We start from the raw sequence: 22,643 nt of genomic DNA, 5'->3' as shown, positions 1-22,643 counted from the left end.
CCTAGGGTTACCGCCCCCTAGGACCTAAGGTTACCACCCCTTAGGATTTTCCCTTTGCCTAACCGCAGCTAGGACTTTCCTGAAACACTTATTCAACATGTTAGATCACCACAAACCTTAACTTTGAATCCTTTGCCATTATCAAAACTCAGGTTCGATCGTCGGATGCTTCCCGCACCAACAATCTCCCCCTTTTTGATTATGACAACCCAAATTCAAAGTTAAGTAAAACCAATGCATAAGTATATTAAAAAGTTTTAAGTGAGCAAGCTTAAGTATATAAATTCAAATGAATGCCTAACTTAAGCTAACACTTAAACTTTTGTGAAGCTCCCCCTTAATACAGGGTTTCCTTTTTGAATTTTTACTTTACTTTTGAATTTCCTACTCTCCCCCTTTGCCATTTATCAAAAAATAAGCTAGTTGAAAATAATTTTCAATTTTTATTTTTGAAAAGTAAATTAGATTATAAAAAAATAGGATAAGTGCTAAGTTGAAAAATAAATTTTCACCTAAAATTTTGAAAGCACTGAGTTACAATTTTGCAAAATTATCTGAACGGTAACTTAGAAAATATCTTAGTAAGAATTTATAAAGTTATGTTTCAAGATTGGCTAAGTCTGAAAAAAAAATTGAAAGTTGCTCTATGAATCACTTAGCTAAGCCTTTTGGAAACATTGAATTTTGAAAATATAGCTTAAGTGAAAAGGGACTTACCTTAATTTTGAATAAAATAGTACTTATTTTTGAAAAAGAACTTGTTAATTTTTAGGTTGGAGAGAGAGAGTAGCTAATATTTTAATTTAGGTTATTTATTTAGTTGGTCCTTAAGTCCAAGCATGAGTCAAGTTAAATAACTTGACTTTAAGAGGTATCAGAGCCCTAAAGATCAAACATGCTTAACCTGAATATTTGCATTTCCTTTAGTTTGAGAAATACTTTTAGCTGAGATAAGGTTATTTTTGTCTTTAACAAGTAACTAAGCAAATTTTTGTGATATCACAACACTTTAAATTCTTAGTTTTTTTAAAGAGGGAGTTTAGCAAAAAAAAAAAAATTGATCAGCTAAGATTTTTACTTTTTAAAATACTTTTATCAAGGACTTAGCTAAACTTATGAGGATAATAGTTTTGTTAAGTATTTAACCTTAAAAAGATTTAGTTTTTCAAAACAAACTGTTTTGATGAAATTTTGAGAATGTTTTGGAAAATACTTAGCATTTTCAGCAGAACTTAGCATTTGAAAACAATTGTACTTAGCTAAATTTTTTTTTTAAAACACTTTAAAAAGTACTTAGCTAAATGTTTTTGAAAAAATATTTAGCTAACTTTGAAAATACTTAGCTATGTTTTCAACTTAAACATGATTGCGTTGAGAAAATAATTTAACTAAGTTTAGTTAGAGAAAACTTAATTAAGTACTTAGCTTTAAAAACATTTAGCTTCTAGAGGAGTTATAATTTTAGAGTCAGGTCATCAATAATTTTAATTTTAAAGCTAAAAAATAACTTGAATTTTCGAAGATATGCCAAAAATAGTTTTTAATTTTGAGGTCAAGTCAAAATTTTTAAAGAAAAAATAATTTTAAAACCGACTTAAAATCACTCCTCCTTAATTAATGCCTTAATAAATTTTTGAGTTCAGGAGTTCAAGCATGAGAGATTAAAAAAAATATTTTCCTAATTTTCCATCTTACTCAATCTAGATTAACAAGCATGTTTAGCATTTGAGTGAACGTGAGATGGAGTTGTCTTTACAGTTGATATAAAACATAAGTTTTGAATTTCAAATAATTTTGAAATGAAGTTTTAAAAGATTTTCGTTTTGCAAAGATTTTTAAAATGATTTTGAAATTAAGTTTTAAAATGATTTTGAAATTAAGTTTTGAAAAGATTTTAAAATTATTTTGAAAAGATTTGAAACTAATTTTGAAAAGATTTGAAGATAATTTTGAAATTGAGTTTAAAATAATTTTGAAATTGAGTTTTAAAAATCATTTTGAAATTGAGTTTTTAAAATAATTTTGAAATTTAGTTTTTAAAATAATTTTGAAATTTAGTTTTTAAATAATTAACTCAATTTTAATTTCTTAGTCATCTCACCCGATCTAGATTGTCAATCAGGGAATCCTATAATTGTTATGAGATGAATTATTGTTGAATTTAAGGGCCTGGTTTAACTTTGTGTTAGATTCAGGTTTAGCTTTGGTTTCAACAAGTGAGCATTCTTTGGATAAACTTCTGGGCTATGGTGAGTCACACGGAGCTCATTAAAGTAACCATGCCTTCGAGGTTTTCCAAATAGTCCTACCCATTGAACTTAATACTAATCCTTGGTCTAACTAGTTATGATCCATTTAAGGGTAGCTTCGATCAGTTCCACTTGGACAAATGCACTAGGTCGAAGCCATATCTTCCTAGACATGCGATGCCCAAGTTTCCCTAACGTACTATCATCCAAAAATTTCACCGGTACTGTGGTTCAAGTTAAACTTAGCCCGTTTTTAAACTAGCCTTAATTACCCTGCCGGGTAATCTACTCTTGTTTTACCCATTTCGGGTAGATTAAGTTCAGTTACCCTGTCGGGTAGTTCAGTGGGGGGTGCCAGCTATTCTGGATCCTCCATCTATATTTTGAATTTATGATTTAATTTCAAATTTTTAATTTGATTTTGATTTTTGAATTTTGAATTTATAATTTAATTTTGAATTTTTAATTTGATTTTGAATTTTGAATTTTTTTTTAATTATGTTCGTTTTATTAATATCGTTTTCCTTTTTGCTCCCCCTGGATCATAGCCTCGATAAGGTCTATCAAGATAATAGACTTGATCCTTGGGGACCCAATATTGACCAAGTCCAACTTGATTGACCAAGTTGGACTTAGGTACCCATGCTTGGACTACCTTTTTATTATTTCTATTTACTAATGATAAATACGATTTGTATTTTCTTTTAGTTTTAAATCCAAGTCCGGATTTGTTGTAAACGGCTCGCTGTTTTCCAAGAATCAGATCCAGATTCTTGGAACCCAAAGTAAACTGTTCCAACATGTTCTTGAGTTCTTTAACTTGAGTTTTCAAATTGTAATTTTCTTCGTCAAGTTGTTGGACTTGGGTTGAATTTCCAATTTGAACTGGCTCAGTTAAAGGACTCGAGTTAGTCACTTTCTTAAGGGTTGTTACCTCCTTTTGGAGTGACTTGACTCGGACGTTAGATTTAGCCAACTTTTTTAGTAAGTAAGGAACTAAATTTTCTGAATTATCTAAGCAAATACTAGAAATTAAAGAACTTACAGTGGGTTTAAAACCTTCGGAAACGGATACGGATCTGTGGCTTCGCTCGGACTCGGTTCCAGATTCGCTTTCGGTATCTGTCTCGTATTCGGACTCAGTTTCCGCCACAGATGCTAGTACTGGTAATGCAAGGAAGCTTGTCACTTCTTCTTCGTCAGTCTCTGATTTGTCTGAAGATTCAGGCCATGTTGCCTTCATCATCTGTTTCTTTCTAGCTTCCTTTGTCTTGCTTGTACCTACAACCAACGTAATACCTTCCTCGACCGAAGTAGTGTCATACTGTTCATCTAATTCAAATAAATTGTCTATTAAATTATGCTTACTTACTTGGGTACCTTCGTGTAACTGAATCAGATTCTCCCACAGCTCCCTGGCGCTTGAGAATGGGCCGGCGCGATTCAGCTCCTTATTCGTTAAGCCGCATTGTAGTGTATACGTTGCTTTTGCGTTTGCTTCTACCTTTTCGATAAGGTTCGCGTCCCCGTTCTCGTACGGTAGTGGCATGTCGGCGCCGTCAGTTGGTATTTCGAGCCCGGTCTTAGTGATCAACCAGACATCGAACTCGGTTTGTAGGTACGACTCCATTCGGCCTTTCCAGTAGCCGAAGTCTTCGCCAGAGAAAAGCGGTGGACGAGTGGTGCTATAGCCTTCTTGGAGAGCCATTGAATCTTGCACGAAAAAGTGAGCAAAAAACTTGTCCCAGGACTTAATCCTGGATTAGTAGTGTGGTAGAAGGATAGAAATAGAAATTTACGAGTTTCGAGAAAAAATAATAAAATAATAATAAAATATTATTAAAAAAATATTTAAAAAATATTATTTCAAAATTTTCCAAATTCAATATTTTATCAATACTAATAAACCGTGAAAGGATGAAAATTAATTTTTCGAAAATAATTTTGGAGGGAAAAAACGAAAGGCGTGAATAGCGACCCCGCTCTGATAAAGCCACGAAAAATGCTTGAATGATGGTTGCACCAGTTCAAAGCGACCCTGCTCTGATACCAGTTGATGGATCGAAAGCGCTAGAGGGGGAGTGAATAGCGCTCGTGGCTATTTCGTTTTTCGAAATATCGGAATCGTAAAATTAAGTAACGCAGCGGAAAAAGTAAAGCAAGCACAGAACAACACAGGGAGTTTACTTCGTTCGGAGCTTGGGACGACTCCTACTCGAAGGCCCTCGATCCTTGATCGCTTTCCGTGGGCAACAACTATAAGCTTGTAAAATATTACAACTGGAATACAGTAGAGATTGCAATTATGTAAAGCGAAAACTAATACCGACAACGAAAGATCGAAGAGTCTGAGCTTCGGGTCGTCGGCGTCAAGTCGTAGCACTTCAAGGTCGTCTCGATGGCAGCACTTCACAGAAGAAAGCTTAGAATGTCTTGTTGTTCTTCGGCTGCACCCTCGACCCTCTTTTTATATGACATTCCGGGCGCCTGGATCCCTTCCGGGCGCCTGGAGTGTGACGTGGCCAACCAACAAGGATACTCCACATGGCGAAGTCGCGGCAGGGATAAAACTTGGTCCCGGGCGCCCGGACCTGTTCCGGGCGCCTGGACCTCCGGGCGCCCGGATCCATCCCGGGCGCCCGAACCTGTTCCGGGCGCCTGGAACTCCGGGCGCCCGGATCCATCCCGGGCGCCCGGACCACCTTTTTCCAGCAGGTTCCTCTCCTGCAAAACAAGGTTAGTCCGAGCAAATACCCTGCAAGACAGTGTTAGAATCTGATAAAACATAGTAAATAAGAACTGACAGTCTTCGGACTGTCCGAGTCTGACTTCGGAACCTAGGTCGACCCGACGCCTACTGTTCCCTCTACGGGGAACGTGTCATCACCTACTCCCCTCAGGAGAGATTACCTGATGTCAGTCCGGTCCTCCAGACCGACTGGACTTTCCGCCTAGGGTTACCACCCCCTAAGACCTAGGGTTACCACCCCCTAGGGTTTTTCTCCACCTAGGGTTCCCGCCCCCTAGGACCTAAGGTTACCACCCCTTAGGATTTTCCCTCACCTAGGGTTACCGCCCCCTAGGACCTAAGGTTACCACCCCTTAGGATTTTCCCTCACCTAGGGTTACCGCCCCCTAGGACCTAAGGTTACCACCCCTTAGGATTTTCCCTTTGCCTAACCGCAGCTAGGACTTTCCTGAAACACTTATTCAACATGTTAGATCACCACAAACCTTAACTTTGAATCCTTTGTCATTATCAAAACTCAGGTTCGATCGTCGGATGCTTCCCGCACCAACACACTTTGTTTGCAGGTCCCTCCAAGGAAAAGAAAAAGACCAAGCCTGAACCTGGAGAAGAGCCCGACCAAGATTCCGAAGATGAAGAGTACCTGGTAAGGAAGATGTTCACCAGGAGGAAGAAAAGCTTCAGCAAGAAGGACCTGCAGGAGATCAACTCCCCATCCGAACTAAGGAACGTAACTTACTTCGGGTGCAACAAAAAAGGACATTACAAGAACGAGTGTCTAAGATTAAAGAGCAACAAGTCGAAGACATCCAAGAAGAAGGCTCTCAAATCAACTTGTGACGACTCTTCCTCACAAGAATCGGAGGTCGAAGATCAGAAGCACTAGAGTCACCTCGCGTTGATGGTCCTTGAAGAAGAATCGGAGAACGAATCGGAAGACGGGTCCGAACCCGAATCGAGCCACGAGTCCATACTCATTTCCGAAGGTCCCGAAGAGATATGTTTTAATTTAAATAAGAAATTTTTTAGAATCATTGCTTATTTAAATAAAAAATTAACAGAAAAATAAAATGAAAATAAATTGCTCCATGAGGAAAACCAAAACCTCAAGGAACAAATAATAAATTCCAATCCAACTCAAGACCTAACACTTGAGGAAGAAAATTTAACACTAAAAATATAAAATAATAAATTAAAAAGTATGTTAGAAAAATTAACAACGAGATCTAAAAACTTAGATCTAATTTTAAATAGTCAAAAAGCAGTTTATAATAAAACTGGACTTGGCTACAAGTTAAGTTCAAATAAAACATTTAAATCATTAACAACCCAACATAAATAACAAACTAAAACGTGGGTTCCAAAAGTGTGTTTAACCACGCAAGTAGGAATTAACCAATATTACATACCTAGAGATAAAATATACTACATAAAATCTAATAAACCAAAACACAAGCCTAGACCAACAAAATCAAAATCGAAAAATTTTGAAACTCATAAAAAATCATATTATCATCAAGTTAAGTATAATTATAAAAATAACATATATAAACCTAGAACTAAGACTTAAAATATAGGCCAATAATTCAGGGGAGGCTCCAGAATAGCTGGCACCTCTAAAATTAACCTACCCGACAGGGTAACCAAAACCAACCTACCTGGCAGGGTAATTAGGACTAGCTCAAAAGGGATAATAGTTTAACTTGATCAACGGTACTGGTGATGTTTTGGATGATAGTACGTTAGGGAAACTATGTCCATGCATGTCTAGGAAGATATGACTTCGACCTGGTGCATTTGTCTTAGTGGAACTAACCGAAGCTAACATTTACAGATCCTAACCAGTTAGACCAAGGTTTTATATTAAGTTCAGTGAATAAGACTATTTGGAAAACCTCGAAGGTATGGTTACTCTAATAACATCCAAGTGACTCACCACAACCCGGAAGTTTATCCGAAAAATGTCTATTTGTTGAGTCCAAAACTAAATCTGAATCTAACACAAAGTTAAACCAAACCTTAAAACTAAACTTAATTCATCTCACAAAATTATAGGATTCCCTGAGTGAAAACATAGATCGGGTGATATGACTAAGGACTTAAAATTAAAATTAAACTAAACTAAATTAAATTAAATCAAATTTAATTTAATTTTTAATTAAATTAAACTAAACTAAATAAGATTAAATTAATTAAAATTAAAATAATAATTAAATTAAATTAAAATTAAACTAAATTAAATTAAATTAACTTTTTAATTATATTATATTATATTATATTAAAATAAATTAAATTAAATTAAACAATTTTGTATTAAAATTTATATTAAAAAAATTAACTTAAAATTTATTATAAAAAGCTTTTTAACCTAAAATTTATTATAAAAATCTATTTAACATAAAATTTATTTTAAAAATATTTCTAACTTAACATTTATTTTAAAAAAAAATTAAAATTAAAATTAATTTTAAAAATATTTTAAAAATTATTTTTAAAAACATTTTAAAAATATTTTAAAAATTATTTAAAAACCCATTTTCAAATTATTTAAAACTCATTTTAAAAATCATTTTAAAAATCTTCTAACAATTATTTTAAAATCCTTTTCAAAATCTTTTAAAAATTATTTTAAAATCATTTTAAAAATCTTATTAAAAATCATTTTTAAAATCATTTATTTAAAATAAATTTTAAATTTAAAACTTAAATTAACTTAAAAATGAAACTTAAAACTCAAATTATCTTAAAATAAAATTTTAAAACTTAAATTTGAATTTAAAATTAAAGCTTAATTTACAACTTAAAATTGAAGTTCAAACTTCAACTTAAACTTGAAATTTAAAACTCCATTTAAAATTAAACTAGATTAAACTAATTTAAAACTTAAATTTTAACAAATAATTAAAATGTGATTATATAATTAATGGGTAAATATTTAAAGTTAAAACTTCGACATTAACTTTACTCTAATGTACTTAATTAGCTTTACATTAAAAAGCTAATTAAATCTTAATTTCAACATTAATTGAAATTTTAATTTTATTTTAATTAAATTATAATTAAAGATTGACTTAAATTAAACTTTAGTATTATTTAACTTTATTTAATAATTTTAATAAATTAATATTAATTCAGAACTTAGCTAATCCAAATTCAACGTAACTTAAGTAAATAAAAACAAATAATAAATAAATAAATTGTAACTAATATTTTTAATCAATTAATATAAAATAAATTAATACTAAATTCAATCAAATAAGTCATGTAAAGTAAAAATTAATCAATAAACCATTAAAAAAAGATTAACTATTATTGAATTAGTAACAAATTACTCACTTACAATAATTAATTATTAATTACTTTCAATAATCTTATTTTAATCAAACAATTATACCAAGTATATAGAAATACTTATGTAAAAAAAATATATTTTATAAACATAAGAGCATTTACTTCAGTTACTCTATCCAAATATTTTATCTTAAATTTTAGATAGGATAACTAAAAATCTTCTGCATCAGTTACTCTATCCATTCCCTAAATTTAGATTTGATGAATAGTGATTATCTAAATTTAGGGAATGAAACCTCTACCTTAAAAATAAAATAATATTTCTTTTTAATATCTCTCCTTCCGCTCAATCTCTTTCCTTCCACTCATTCCATAAATATAATAATGAAAAGTGATTAATGAAAGAGAAGAAAATAATTAAAAAATTAGGATGATGAAAATTTTAGGGTATTTGATGTAGTGTGTAATGAAAAGTGATTATCTAAATTTAATAAAGTGAGTCATTTACCCTAAATTTTAGATATAGTAATAGAGAATCTGATGTGGATGCTCTAAGTGTTACTAACCCTAAACCCCCTAAACACTTAGGTAGAAAAATATGTTAAGGTCTTGAACATTAACATACCCAAATCTTAGGCTGTGTTTGGTAGGGTGTAATATGCCTTGTAATGTAATCAGGATTACATTACAAGGTTGATTATTTTGTTTGGTTTAATTTTAAACTTGTAATGTAATGTAATCTGGATTACAAAAGGTAGTGAAGTTTTGTAATCTAGATTACAAAGTAAATACTATGTAATCGGATTACATTACGAGGTCACCGTTTAACCAAAATTTAAATACCGAATATACCCTTAGTTCATCGTGGGCGCCATCCACTGCCATCGGCTGCTGCTGGCCACCGCCGTCGACACCGCCACCGGCGACCACCGTCGATCGCCGCCGACAATCGTCGCCGTCGTCGGTTGCCGGTGGCGGCTACCGGCGGAGGAAGCGACGACCGTTGGTTGGCGCAAGCTCCGGCAGATGTGCGGCAACCATCGGTAGTGGTCGCAGGATATTTTTGTCATTTTATAATTATACGAATCACATTCTTTATGAAAAATAATGGACACCAAACAAAAGAATGTAATCATCCTTGTAATCAAAGATTACATATATTACATTACCAAACTGTTAGTTAGAGCCCTAGAGCCAATCATTTGTTGATTGTATTTTAGACTTGTTGTATCATATTCTATATAAATAAAGACATTTAGTTTTTGGTTATTATACTTACTTGTATTGGTGCCAAATAAACTAAGTATAATAACGTTCTTGAGTAGAAGGTTCTTACCTATATCTATCGATTGGTTGAATCGATAGTGAGATGATATAGGGAACACTACTCTTAATCATTCCTAGTCGAGTATTAACATTTAGGGACAATGTTAATGCAATAAGACTAGCATGTAGGTCAACTCGATGACTTGATCTCACAAGTCATGAATATAGAGATATCAAGTTGACACATGGGTATGCATTAGAGAATGTATACTGAATGACCCGCCATGAGAAAGTATCATGGATCATTATATGAGTATCATATACTTTCTTATGTGGCTATTAGTATGACTACTAGTCCTTAGACCTGAAGTCACCATGGTTCTCTACATAAGGAGTTATGTACTTTAGTTTCGTCAAACGCCACCCGTAACTGGGTGGACTATAAAGGCGATTACTGGGTATGTAACAAATTATGCGGAGGGATGTGAGTGATGTAGTTGGGATCTATCCCTCCTATATGACGGGAGTGACATCGGTATTCTTGATAGAGTGAGACCACGAAGTGCATGGTCATGCCCAAATGAGTCAATATAGGATATTGAGCTCATTTGATTTAGTGTGTCTACTTGGAGTTCAAGATTTAGATTGATTAGAGGATGACACAGTCTATGCCTCATATTGATCAATCTAAATGTCTAGGATAGAAGGACACTTGTCATATATTGTGAGGAGTCACAATTAGTAGTCACAAGGTGATGTTGGATCTTAACATTCTTGTAACTTGGGTAGCAATGATGTATTGCTAGATGTCGCTCATTGCTATGTTTCTAAAGGAGTTTAGAAACATTGCCAACGTTACAAGAACCTATTGGGTCACATACAAAGAACAAGTAGATGGATATTAGGTTCATATGATGAACCAATTGGATTAGGTTCATATGATGCACCAAAGATTAGATTCGGATTAATTCAAATTAGACTTATTGAGTTAGACTCAATTAAATTCAATTGTTGAATGAGTCTAATTAAATTTGATTCATTGAGTCAATTTATATTAATGAATTGAGATTCATTAAATTAAAATTGACTTGAACCAAATGTTGGTTTTAACTCAACAAGGAAGAGAATTGGTCAATTTTGACTTGACCAAATGGAAGTTGAAACATTAAGTTTGACTTGATGTATTGCCACATCATGAAGGTTGACTCATCCTACATAGCATGACTAACCTTGCCACATCATCTCCACCTCATCATGGTGTGCCACCTCATAGAGGTTACACACCATTCCATTTAATATGGCCGGCCACATTAATGAGGGGAGTTACATGTGTGTGGTCGGCCACACTAATGTGTGTGGAGGTTTCACTTTGTGAAATTCAAGTGGTGTTGAATGCTTCTTCTTCCTTAGCTCTCTTCCTCCTCCTTCTCCTCTTCTTGGCCGAGAGTTTCAAGCAAGGTGAAGAGGAATGTGTTGAGTTACAAGAGAAAGGGTGAAGTGAAGGTCACAAAGGAGGGTACCTAGAGGAGTATGTGAAATTCCTTTATCTTTCTCTCTTTTCTCCCCTTTTAAATCCTACCCGAGAGCCCTATAAAGTGCTAGCACACTTGTGGTGCTCTTCTTCTCTATCCTTGAGTGTTAGAGAACACTTCTTGTTCGTGTGGATATTACTAGAGAGTTGTCTACGTTGACAACTTCGAGATCCGACGTACCTTGGATTTGCGGGATTGCGAAGGGCTTCGCTTCGAAGGTATAAATGTTTCTCATTGTAGATCTACTGTAGATCGAAGCTTTAAACTCGTACTCGTATTTTCGAAAGTTTTCTTCGCACGGATCCGTTGGCTAGGGTGATTCGGGGTTTCCGCGACGCGAAAAAGCGGTTTTCGCGGTCCGAAAAACCCAACACAAGCGTAGTAATGTAATCAAGATTACATTACATTACATTACAAATTTGATTACATTACAAACAAGATTACATTACACCCAACCAAACGTAACCTTAGTGTTAACTTAAGGGGGAGAGATAAATTAAGGGAGAGTAATAAATTAAGGGAGTATCAAATTCAGGGGAGGATCAAATTACTTAAAATATTATTTCCTTAAGTTTTTTATTTAAAAATTTCATAGATTTTTTAAAATTTCTTTCTAAAATCCTATCTCATTTTTTTTTAAAAAAAATAAATAAATATAATATATATATATATATACTTTGAAAATCTTACTTTAAATATTTTCCTAGTAAATATTTTAAAAAAATGTATTTTAAATTATGTAGGGGGAGAGGATTAACTACTTTCATACTTATTTTGAAATTAGTTTTTAAAAAATATTTCCTTAAAAATATTTTTAAAACTAAGTTATTTTTTAGAAAATAGATTTTACTTAGTTTTGAAAATTGAATTTGAAAATTGGATTTTCAAAGTTATCTTTCTAAGTTAACTACGTTTTAAAACTTAGCTATTTAAAAAAAAAAAAGCTAAAAGCTAAAGTTTAAAGGAACATGCTCTATGTTTTCTACCTTTGACTCCCCTGAGTTAATCTGATCTTAAAGTCTTTGTTGCATTGTCTTTTACTTCCTTAATCGTTTATTTTTTTTTTATTATTTTTTATGAATGTCAAAGAGGAAAGATTAGGTGGCTTAAGTTAGTTAAACAAAACAACGAAATATCAAATAATACTAACTTAAAAACCTTACTAATGCTTGTTTTACTTGCATAATTTTTCACTAACTTAACCTAGGTTGTCATTGTATTAAAAAGGGGAGATTACTGATGCGGTTAGCACTAACGGTCTAACTCAAGTTTTGATGAATGACAAAGTAGATTAAGTTAGTTTCATATTGATCTAACATTTCTACGAAGTGTGCAGGAGAAGCCCAAACGGGTCGACGAACTGACCTGACATCTGGCACGAAGTCCAACTAAGTCGATGACCTGACCTGATAGCTGCCACGAAGTCCAGACGGGTCAACGGGTTGACCTGACGTTTGACACGAGACCCAGCTAGGTCGACGGGCTGACCAGATAGTTGGCATGAAGTTCAAATAGGTCGAAGGGCTGACCGGACGTCTGGCAAGTAAGTAAAGGTAAGTCACTGGAGGGGAGTGACTGTGAGGACGCATTCCCAGGAAGGAAACATTAGGCGTCGATCCATCTTAGATTTATTTCAGAAATCTAAGTTGAGATTGTGACTAGATTCCGGTCTCGAGGAGACGGAATCTAATTACTACTTTTATTACTCTTATAACTTAACTGTGCTAACACTTTGTTTGCAGGGTAGTTTTGCATTTTGCCTCGGACTAATATTTTTTGCAGGTTGCTGAAAAAACAAAGGTCCAGGCGCTCGGAAGGGATCCGGGTGCCCGGGATGTAAAAAATTATCCCCAGCCGCGTCGCCACATGTAGCTTCATGTGTGGACGAGCTACGTCACACTCCAGGCGCTCGGAAAGGATTCGAACGCTCCGAGCCTCCTATATAAGGAGGGTGAAGCCCTGGAGCAAATAACAGCAAACAACAAGATCTTCCAACGATTGCTCTGCCGTGTTACGCTCCTACAACGTTGCGAAAGCTCCTCCGATAACACGCCTCGTTCTTATTTCTTTTTGGATTGTCAGTATTTTTTATTTAAAACAACTGTACTTTCAATTGTAATATAATTATTTGAATTGCTAGTGGATTGCTCAACGAAAGTACTTGACGAGTGCGGACCTTGGAGTAGGAGTCGACCAAGACTCCGAACCAAGTAAAAAGGTTCGTGTTAGCATTGTTCTGTTTTTATATTTTTCACTACGTACTTAATATTCTTTTCGATGATTCAAATCGATATTCATCCCCCTCTATCGAATTCCACAATCCAACCCAAATAAGTCTGTGTTGATCGCTATGCTCTAGCTCATGCAAGTCTCTAATGTAGCATCACCCATCATGCTGCGAATACATGGAAGAGTTCACCTACATAGAGCTCGGCATGTTCAAGCCATGTCAAGTACCGTTGAAAAATAATCCATAGTCTATCCAAATTGGTGTAGAATTACAGAGAAAATTTGTTGAGTTAAATTCAACCGAAATGACTCCAACTGATAATTTAAAATTGTCAACCTAAAAAGTTAGGCCGAGCTATTGGATTGTTCGAGCATAAATAGGACATCGCTAGACGAAGCCAAGTGCTGCAAGGTTTGAGTAGGCCGAGTGATTCTCGAGTTCGAGTGGGAAGCCGCATACAGCCCGAGTGAGTTGCTGAGTCACCGAGTTAATCAAGTGTCAAGCTCACCTAGTGGTTGCATTGCCTGACTACCAAGTCGGCCAAGTAGTAGAGTTGCTGAGTTGGAAGAGGAAGATGCTGAGGCATGCGTTTGACACAATTTCTTTAAAACAGATTCATCTCCTTTGGCGGTGTTTCGAGATTACGATAGATGACGATTTCCCATGATACAAAGGAGAAATCATGATTGACATAGGTTGTTTGTAGCGATTACAGATTTTGCATTAATCTCACTCTTCATGCATCTGTTCCGATATTTAATGTGCGTACGTAGGTCATGCTCGTACATGAGTCACCTTTAGTTCAGTACAATCTAGACCCTGGATTTGAACCTCTTATGCGGACGTGCATGAAAAAATCTCTCCCCATGCATATGTTCATAACTTCAATGCTTATGATATATTATAAATCAATCATAATGTCATAAAACTCATAACATGAAACTAAACTCCCACATAATAGTCTCCTTTCTTTCCACCTTCCTTCTCCATTCACATTTCCAACAAGTATCTCACAAGATGGAGATCTCGATCTTACCTTATGAGAAAAGATCAAGTAAATTGCACCCTACTAGACTCATTTTCACTCCATTGAACGTAGTCCGTACCTACCTTGAATGCAACAACTTGATGCAATGGGACAAGATGCACTCTATCGCTAAATGATTACCACATTAGCTCATCAATTACAGGAGCTCTCTCCTCCAATCATTGAGGCCCATTGAACCAAATCTCTCTCGAACTCAAATCGTCTCCCAATCACAAACACTAACACCTAGTTTTGCACTGAACTACTTAACCAAAACATTACTCTCAATGAACCCTAATTGGTACCTTAAGTTGATGCCAAATTGTTGCCAAAAAGAAAACATTATAATCTAAAAATTTTGAACTTGGCACCACATATTTGTGGTATACAAGAGGAAACAAATAGTAATTGCTAGGGTTAAATCTAGCTCACTAACACCCTTTCCACTTATCTTCTTATTCTTATCCTCTCCGACTACATTTTTCATTTTACTTTTTACTATTTATCTCTTACATCTCCCCCTTCAGTTGTCTTTCTTAAGAAAAATACTGTCTATCGGTTAAATCCGAACCATAACTTATACACATTCAAGATTCAAACACTAATTTCTTATTTATTCTTCAATGTTTTACCCTTGCATCACACGATTCAAACTCTAATTTCTTATTTATGTTTTACCACTGCACCACACCATTGGAGTGCTTTAATTGTATAGGGCATGCCATCATAGATATTATCTCTTCTTGCTAGGATTTGGATATTATATGTGCCATCTTTCAATAGTTTTAAAAATGTATATATAGTCGATTTATCTTTATTAAAAATATATAGAGCATCTAACATGAAATAGGTCGATAAATTTTTTTTACTATAATATCAACGACAACATAAATAGACCGCTATTTCATGTCATCTGCAATGACCACTATTTCATCATCGAGACATCTTAACTAGTTGGGAAGTATCTTTGTTGCTTATACATTGCAAGTATTTATCATAATTGTCACTTAGACATCCTAACCCATTTATTTCGCTAAGTTTTAACTAATCGTTACTCCACTTAAACCTAACCATAATTATTTTAAATGTTTATAGGGAAAAGGAATAAAATCTTCCATTAGCATCACATCAACAAAGTTCATAATCTAAGGGTTTATAATGATAATTATTTAAATGTTTACATGCCATATATTCTTTAGTTAGGATTTTGGCATCTTCAAATAAGAAAATCATTTGTTTTGCATAAAATAAAAGGCATAATTAATCCAAATCTAATCTTGCGTTTAAATGAGATCATGATGATCTCATGTAGCTTTTGTGTTATGATCAACAGAATAATTAATCCACAGCTTAGATTAATTAAAAACAGGAATATATTCTCATGTAATATTGTTTTCATAATGAATGGACTTAACAAATATTTTTAAATTTGCAAAAAGAAAAAGAAAAACGATACAACACTATTTCTATAAGCGGCCGGTTGAGTGCATGACTTGAACTTAAAGCTAAGTGGGTGCGCAATCAACCCTTTTGATAGCTAATAATAAAAGATTGTATGTTATGCTCTTGACTACAGAACATTATATGAACAACTAGTAAATCTTACCTAGAGTAGCTCACCTTCACAGTGACCATCAAATTCTGTTTGTAAAATAGTAGCTAGCTAATCCGCTTCGAGTTCCATTTGCGCATGAACAGTTTCTACATGAACTACCATCTGAGCTTCCTAAGGAGTCTCATACGAGTTATGGATCATAAGGCTATATCGCTGAAAAATTCAGATGAAGAGGAAACATAGTCATTCTTAACTTTACAGGGTATCTCAAGTTAAATCATGGTTCCTTACTGTATGTATACTCTGTCTGGGGTTCGCCGCTATCTGTTCATCGACACATTTGTATCTCGTAGCTAAATTTCAAGTGTTCAGATTCCTCTAAACTCAGGAAGTTTGCAGCAGCTATAAGAAATCTTTTTCGGTTGCAACTCTGCAAGGGGGAAACCAACAATTACAGCAAGCCTGGATAACCAATATAACAACTGACTTTATATTTTCATGTATCAGGCAATGATAATATGACAATTTACTTACCTTAGATCGTGCATCATCATCCTCATTCTTGTCTTTCTTTCCTCCCATCATTTGCTATTGCCATATTACAAGAACAAAAGAAAAAGAACATAAACATCATTTTCGGAACAGTTTCTTACATTTTCTTCTGCAGTAATGATTCCCAATGTTACAAAGACTAATTATAAACTAGGACAAATAAATCCAACCAATCTCAAGATTATCACACAAGGACATCAATACATTTTCTGTTTAGTACATGGAGGAATCAAACATAGTATCGAAATTTTTTAGCACCAATTCAGAAAACAGCCTAAACTAGGCTACAAATAAACATATTTGCGACAGAATTGGGGATTATGTACACTCATTCACTTGAGTACCGTATGATTAGGATAGCTTTGTGTAAAGTTCAATAGGGAGATAAAAACCATGTGGTGATGATGATGATTCACTTTAAATATGGTAATGTCAACTCAGGTTGATCAGGAGTCACTTAGATGTAGGGGTTGATGTGGTCAGAATAATCTCTCACAAAGCTAGCTCCTTCCCACCCCATCCATTCCTCCCACATGTCGTCGGGGTCATACATTCCTCTCTTCTGATTCTCATTGTCGGCATAATAATTGTTATTCCATCCAGTCGGCTGATGTTGGCGTTGCTTCTTCTCTTCAACTTCTCTCAAATTGCTCAGAACAAGCTGCAATAATCATGGATGATCTCAGTCAGCTATCTTCTGAACACAGTTTGCAGTTACTTCATGTGCTGCAATTAGTTGATAGTCTCACCAAATGGTACATTTACATTCATCGAAAAGTATCTTACAAAGAAAAACCATCAGAAATTATTTTTCAGGCAAGATTTCAACTGAGAATAATCATAAAAAGTTGTTTTAACTTAAGGTTTTAGTGCTAAGTAAACATAGTATTATTAACATACAAACTTACATATATATATATATATATATATATACCATAAAACCTTAAATGGAAAGAAAACCATCACCAATAGTTTTACTTTGTCATTATTGATAACATTCACCAAGTAAGCCTCTTTTTTCTATATCAAAGTAGAATACATGGCAAATGATATTTCCTTTTAGTTCCTTCAGTAATGAACAAACATGTCAAGTTTCATTTTTCAGATGGGAACTATGAGATGGAAAAAGAGTCAACTTTGAACATGGTCATAAGTATGAAAACATTTCAACAGGACAAATTGCTTACATCATAGGCTTCATTGATCCTATGAAACTGGACACCGCAGTTCTCCCCTTTGTAAACATCTGGATGATACTGCAGCAGAAGGCAATTGTTATATACAAATTCATGAAAAACAATCCCCTCCTACATCCTCCAGCTAAACGCCAAGAATAAAATCCTAGAGACATTGGAATTCAAATGATTCAAGGGGAAAGAAAACCCTAAACATAAACTAATTGGCTTGTAATTGACTGGTAAAACCTGATGTACCAAAAGAAAATACCAATTTGTAGCAAACAAAGAAGATCCAGACCTTGAATTAAAACCCCCGCTTCTTTAAATTACTTCAGATTCAAAGTTCATCAAGAAATGAGATGGAGGGAAAAGACGGGAGAACCTGAAGAGCGAGCTTCCGGAACGCCTTCTTTACTTCCTTCTCCGACGCCCCTGGCCGAACCCTAAGCATCCGGTACTGATCCGCCAAACTCCCATTGCCGGAAGCGGAGCACCTTACTTTGCTTGATCCGCTCCTCCCCTTCGAGTTCGACGCCTCATTGCTTCTACCCACCCACCCCAAAGGTCGCGTCATCACTGTCAAGATCGCCATTTTCCTAGATCGTCAATATCCTCCTCCTCCGCCACCTCCTCCTCCCAAAATCCAACGAAGAGAGGTGGAAAAGAGCGACCTTTAGAAGAGGGCGACGACTGCGACGGCAAATCGTCGCAAGGCCCATTTTATAGGTCACAAGGTAAAGCGCCACAATTTTTATTTATTTATGGATAATTGTGAAAAAAAATGCGTGAAACATGTGCGTAAATGAATTGGGACAAGCTGCTGTACTCATTCAGCACGTGTTTTTGTGGGTTTCAAGTTAAATATGTTATTATTAAAATGTGCTTGATAATAATTTACAAAATATATTCTACTGATCAAATTTTAATTATTTAATATTATACATATTTAAATCAGACACTTCTAAAAATATATAATTTTTTTATAAAATATTTGTATCATAGTCAAAATTTGAAATTTATTTTCAATTTTAAAAAATATCTAAAAATAAGTGTATAAAAACATTAAAAAATTAAAATATATAATATTCTATAATAAATTCTCTATACATCTACATATTAACCAAATTTGACAATTCGGGTCGGATCTTAACAACCGGGTTATCGGGCTTTTCGGGTTCCTCTAGTCGGTTTCCGAATCCCCATAAATAATGCTCTCTAGCGGTCTAGCCCCATCTAGTCCATCGTGTGCCTCCGCCCCAGAAAAGCCCTTGTCCTCCATCGCCGGCCGCCAACACCTCAACGCGATCGTTCAACATGTCTGTGGTCGTAGATTGCAGGAAGAGGAACGCCTCGGTGCTTATCGACGACGCCTTCTGCGAATCGCTGCCGTCTCTCTCGAAGAGGATCCGCCTCTCAGACTCCGCTGCTCTCCTGGCATCGCCGCTTCCGCCGCCGCAGAGTCCACTTGATCTTCTTCGGGCTCGGTTTCCCGATCTGGACGTTGAGGTGATTTTTTCCCCTTCCTCTTTTACCCTTTTCTTCTTCAAGAAATTAATTTAGTTAGTTACCTTGTTTGTTTTGCTTTATTTGGGACGTGGAAAAGTCAATTCGAAGAATTATGTCGTTGCATTCTCGTCTCGGGTAAAGATTGAAACTTTGTGTTGCGGCTATTGACTTGTCTTAGAAAATCATAACTCTATGGTGAGTGTATTTTATGATCATGATCAATTAGGAGCATACTCCATCTCTGAGTCTTAATACCTTCGTTTGCCTATTTTACTCAAAAGAAAAAATATTCTGGGACAAATGTTGAAATATTGGAGTTTAGGTTGCTTGGAACTGATTTGTTTAAGGTTTTTGCCATCAGACTTCCTGTTCTGAGTTTATTGATTGGGGAAGTTTGAAATTGTAGATTTGGTACATTTATGTACTGAAGTCCCAGGATGAAATGAACTTTTTTTTTGTTTGACTGCACATAAATGAGCACATCTAGTTGTAAACATTGGCTTTTGCTCATTAAGCAGCCTGTTTGTTGTTGATAGTGTTCATCTGTAATTTTTTTTTTTAAAAAAAAAATGGTTTCCATCACCGAGCTAGTTACAGAAGCATTACTGTTTCGGTAGGATACATCACCACTTTAATCTTAGTGCAGAAGTTTTTTTTCTCTTTTTACTAATTCCTAACTGCTTTTAACGCCTTTATAGGATGTATTGAACAACACTCAAGTGTGAAATTTTGTTGTTAAAAAAGCTTCCACTTATGCTTCTTACTTATTACATTTATTTATTAAGAAAAGTGAAAAAGGTGAAACAAATCAATAGATGCCATTTGTATCATATTCTTGCCATACTTCTTAGAACAATGTGCACACCTCATGCCTTAATTTTATTTTCCATTATATGTATTCTAAAATTTCTTTTTTTTTTTGCTGGTTCCAGAAGATGTAGCATGATTAATATGAACTACCTTGTGAATTTCATATTTTAATTTGTTTATTACATTTACAGCTTGTACAAAGAGTTTTTGAGACAACTGGTAGTAACTTGGACATTGCCATCAAGAATTTGATTGAACTTGTATCGACATCACATGGATCACAAGGGAAGGGTCTGGATTCTATTTTGGTGAATGATTCAGGGCCCATTGCCCCAGATGTTCCTGTGCCATCTGAAGGTATTGAGATTCTAACACTAAATCGATGCTATTATGCCAATGTCACATTATTCTTCTAAAGCGGGCGGACAAGACAAGTGTTCATGTTTGGTAATGTTTTTTCTATTTAACTCATCTTTGACTTTGATAATTGAACTAGAAACCAGGGACAGGTCTTTTGAATGTGGTTACAGGAGAATAATGAATAATATTAGTTCATAAAAGAGAACTCTTCGTATTGAGTATTCTAATCGGTGCCAATATATTGGACTTTTTGTTTGTTTGTTTGTTTCATCTCTTTTATTGTATAATCTTGCATGGGTATCATCATAACTTGGAATCTTGGCATGGTGGGTTCATCAGGAATGCTTAATACTACAATCAATCTTCCAGTTGATGGACCAGGATGGGTGGAACTTCTTTTGAAAGAATTAACATCGGCTTCTGACATGAATGATGCAAAAACCCGTGCGTCAAAAATCTTGGAGATGTTTGAGAAATTTGTGGCTGCTCATGCCATTCACGAACCGCTTGATAGTCTTTGCAAGGTACCATATTTTTAAATTTTCACCATCTTTTAGTCAGTCCAACTCCCCTCTCTTTTATTCATGTTTCCATACGCTGATTACTTAACTCATTCATGCAATTTATTTTGTGCATCTAAGTATATCCATTTCAACGTTGTTATTATCAGGAAAACAAGAATTGGAAGGAGCAAGTTGAAGTGCTGCTTCATGAGAACAACATCCTGAAACGAGCTGTTGCCATCCAGCATGAGCGCCAGAAAACTTTCGACACCCAGGACGAAGAAGTGCAACAGCTGAAGCAGATGCTTTCTCAGTACAAAGAGCAGATAAAGATACTTGAGGTTAGAAATCTCTTGATTCTATCTATCATAACTTGGGTCCTATTTTGATTGTACTCACGTCCTATTTTGATTGCATGGAACTCCTAATTTTTAATAGTTAAAGGGTGCCTCCTATTATTTTTCTCACACTCCAATCAAGGATTTCATTTCTTACAAAGGTTTAATCTTTTACATCTCAGTAGCAAGTTTAAGTAATTCGATGAGTCTTTGTTTTTACAAATATCTTGCCTGTCAACCCACAACTGATTGCCAGCATAATGTGATAACACCAGTAGTTTCCATAGAGAACTTTATATAGGACGCAAATTCCTTGGAAATCCCTATTGATCTCATCATCTTCATACCATATGATTTTTATACCATGTACTTCAATTCCTTGGAAACCCTCTTCATCACCTCATTCTTCATATCATATACTGTTACTTTTTATAGCGTGCACTACAATTCCTTAATCCTTGCACCACTGTTTCATTGTTCGTATGAGTTCAAGCATGATACAACAGTGATGAAGACATTCTTTGTAAAGATAAATATCTAAGGAGACCTCTGTAAGAAGTTAGTTCCTATAGATGTTAACATAGGATGCAAATTCCTCAAGACCCCATTTAATCTCATCCTTCATATCATGTACTATTGGTTTGCCATTTATTTCTTAAGTTTCGTGTATGGTTTTAAGTTACTGAATCATTACTTAATTATGTTCAAAGACATCATAAATAATTGAAGATATCTAAAGGAGGCCTCTGTTACATCATCCTTCATATCATATACTGCTAGTTTTTATATTATGCACTACAATTCCTTAGATCATATAGTGTTGGTTTAAAAAAATTTCGTGTATTGTTTTTCATATCGTTGAATTCATTGTTTGTGACGAATTTGAGTGTCTAATCTGCATGTGTTTTTTTTTTCTTGTCTGACGACTCTGACCATTCAGATGAACAATTATGCACTGGGGATGCATCTCAAGTTGGCTCAGGAGAGCAGCTTACTTCCTGGACGCCCCCACCCGGATGTCTTCTAGCCCATTTATGCCGATGCTGCCATATTGCCATTGTGTTTTTTTTTTTTTTGCCCTTTGTTATTTTCTGGTGGATCATTAGTTGATTGTATTTCACCGGGCGAACATTTCCAATACTATTAGTTTCTGCCTTTCTGCCGAGGTATCAATTTTATATTTCATCAAGTTTGTGTATAGATTCTGTGTGGGACCGAGTTTCGATGTTGTAGAAGGGGAGTTAAGCCTTTTCTGCATATGACAATTTTCCTGAAACTAAGCAGGGATAATGGATAATTTTTTTTTTATGATCGGTGACAAATTTTCATAGGATAGTCAATGGATTAGATCAGTCATTCTTAGGGATAGTTATTCTTAGGATAGTCAATAGGTTAATTAGGATTATTATTATTATTTTTTTAAGCAGGGCATTGTTCACGAGGTGTGTGATCTGCAGGTTAATCCGGTGACAAAACTGAGCTGAGCAAGTTGATGGG

The 22,643-nt window shown here is 34.9% G+C and overlaps 2 protein-coding genes across 4 annotated transcripts; one reads left to right on the top strand and one right to left on the bottom strand.

Moving 5' to 3' along the window:
• Positions 1-15,699: 15,699 nt before the first annotated feature.
• LOC122009296 (chaperone protein dnaJ 8, chloroplastic-like) lies at positions 15,700-18,330 on the bottom strand. 3 transcript variants are annotated; one of them, XR_006119521.1, is made up of 6 exons: positions 18,012-18,330; positions 17,639-17,707; positions 16,434-16,487; positions 16,191-16,329; positions 15,965-16,112; positions 15,700-15,881 (listed from the first exon to the last, which is right to left on the bottom strand). XR_006119521.1 is itself a non-coding variant. In XM_042565405.1 (5 exons), exons 1-4 carry the CDS (start codon positions 18,219-18,221, stop codon positions 16,228-16,230), a joined length of 435 nt encoding a protein of 144 aa, XP_042421339.1. In that variant the 5' UTR covers positions 18,222-18,330; the 3' UTR covers positions 15,700-16,112; positions 16,191-16,227. The 3 variants fall into 3 exon arrangements, 2 of the variants coding, with proteins under 2 accessions (XP_042421339.1, XP_042421338.1); XM_042565405.1 differs by having other exon boundaries at positions 15,700-16,112; XM_042565404.1 differs by lacking the exons at positions 15,700-15,881; positions 15,965-16,112; positions 16,191-16,329; positions 16,434-16,487 and adding an exon at positions 16,612-17,112 and having other exon boundaries at positions 18,012-18,326.
• Positions 18,331-18,850: 520 nt separating this feature from the next.
• Positions 18,851-22,346, top strand: LOC122009294. Its single transcript, XM_042565402.1, has 5 exons — positions 18,851-19,135; positions 20,137-20,302; positions 20,645-20,829; positions 20,976-21,149; positions 22,087-22,346. The coding sequence occupies exons 1-5, from the start codon at positions 18,944-18,946 to the stop codon at positions 22,171-22,173; spliced, it is 804 nt and encodes a 267-aa protein (XP_042421336.1). The 5' UTR covers positions 18,851-18,943; the 3' UTR covers positions 22,174-22,346.
• The last annotated feature ends 297 nt before the right edge of the window (positions 22,347-22,643 follow it).

Source organism: Zingiber officinale, chromosome 8A (genome assembly GCF_018446385.1).
Source record: "Zingiber officinale cultivar Zhangliang chromosome 8A, Zo_v1.1, whole genome shotgun sequence".
Lineage (NCBI taxonomy): Eukaryota > Viridiplantae > Streptophyta > Magnoliopsida > Zingiberales > Zingiberaceae > Zingiber > Zingiber officinale.
Note: the sequence above shows the minus strand (reverse complement) of the source record. Positions and strands in the feature narration are given on the sequence as shown.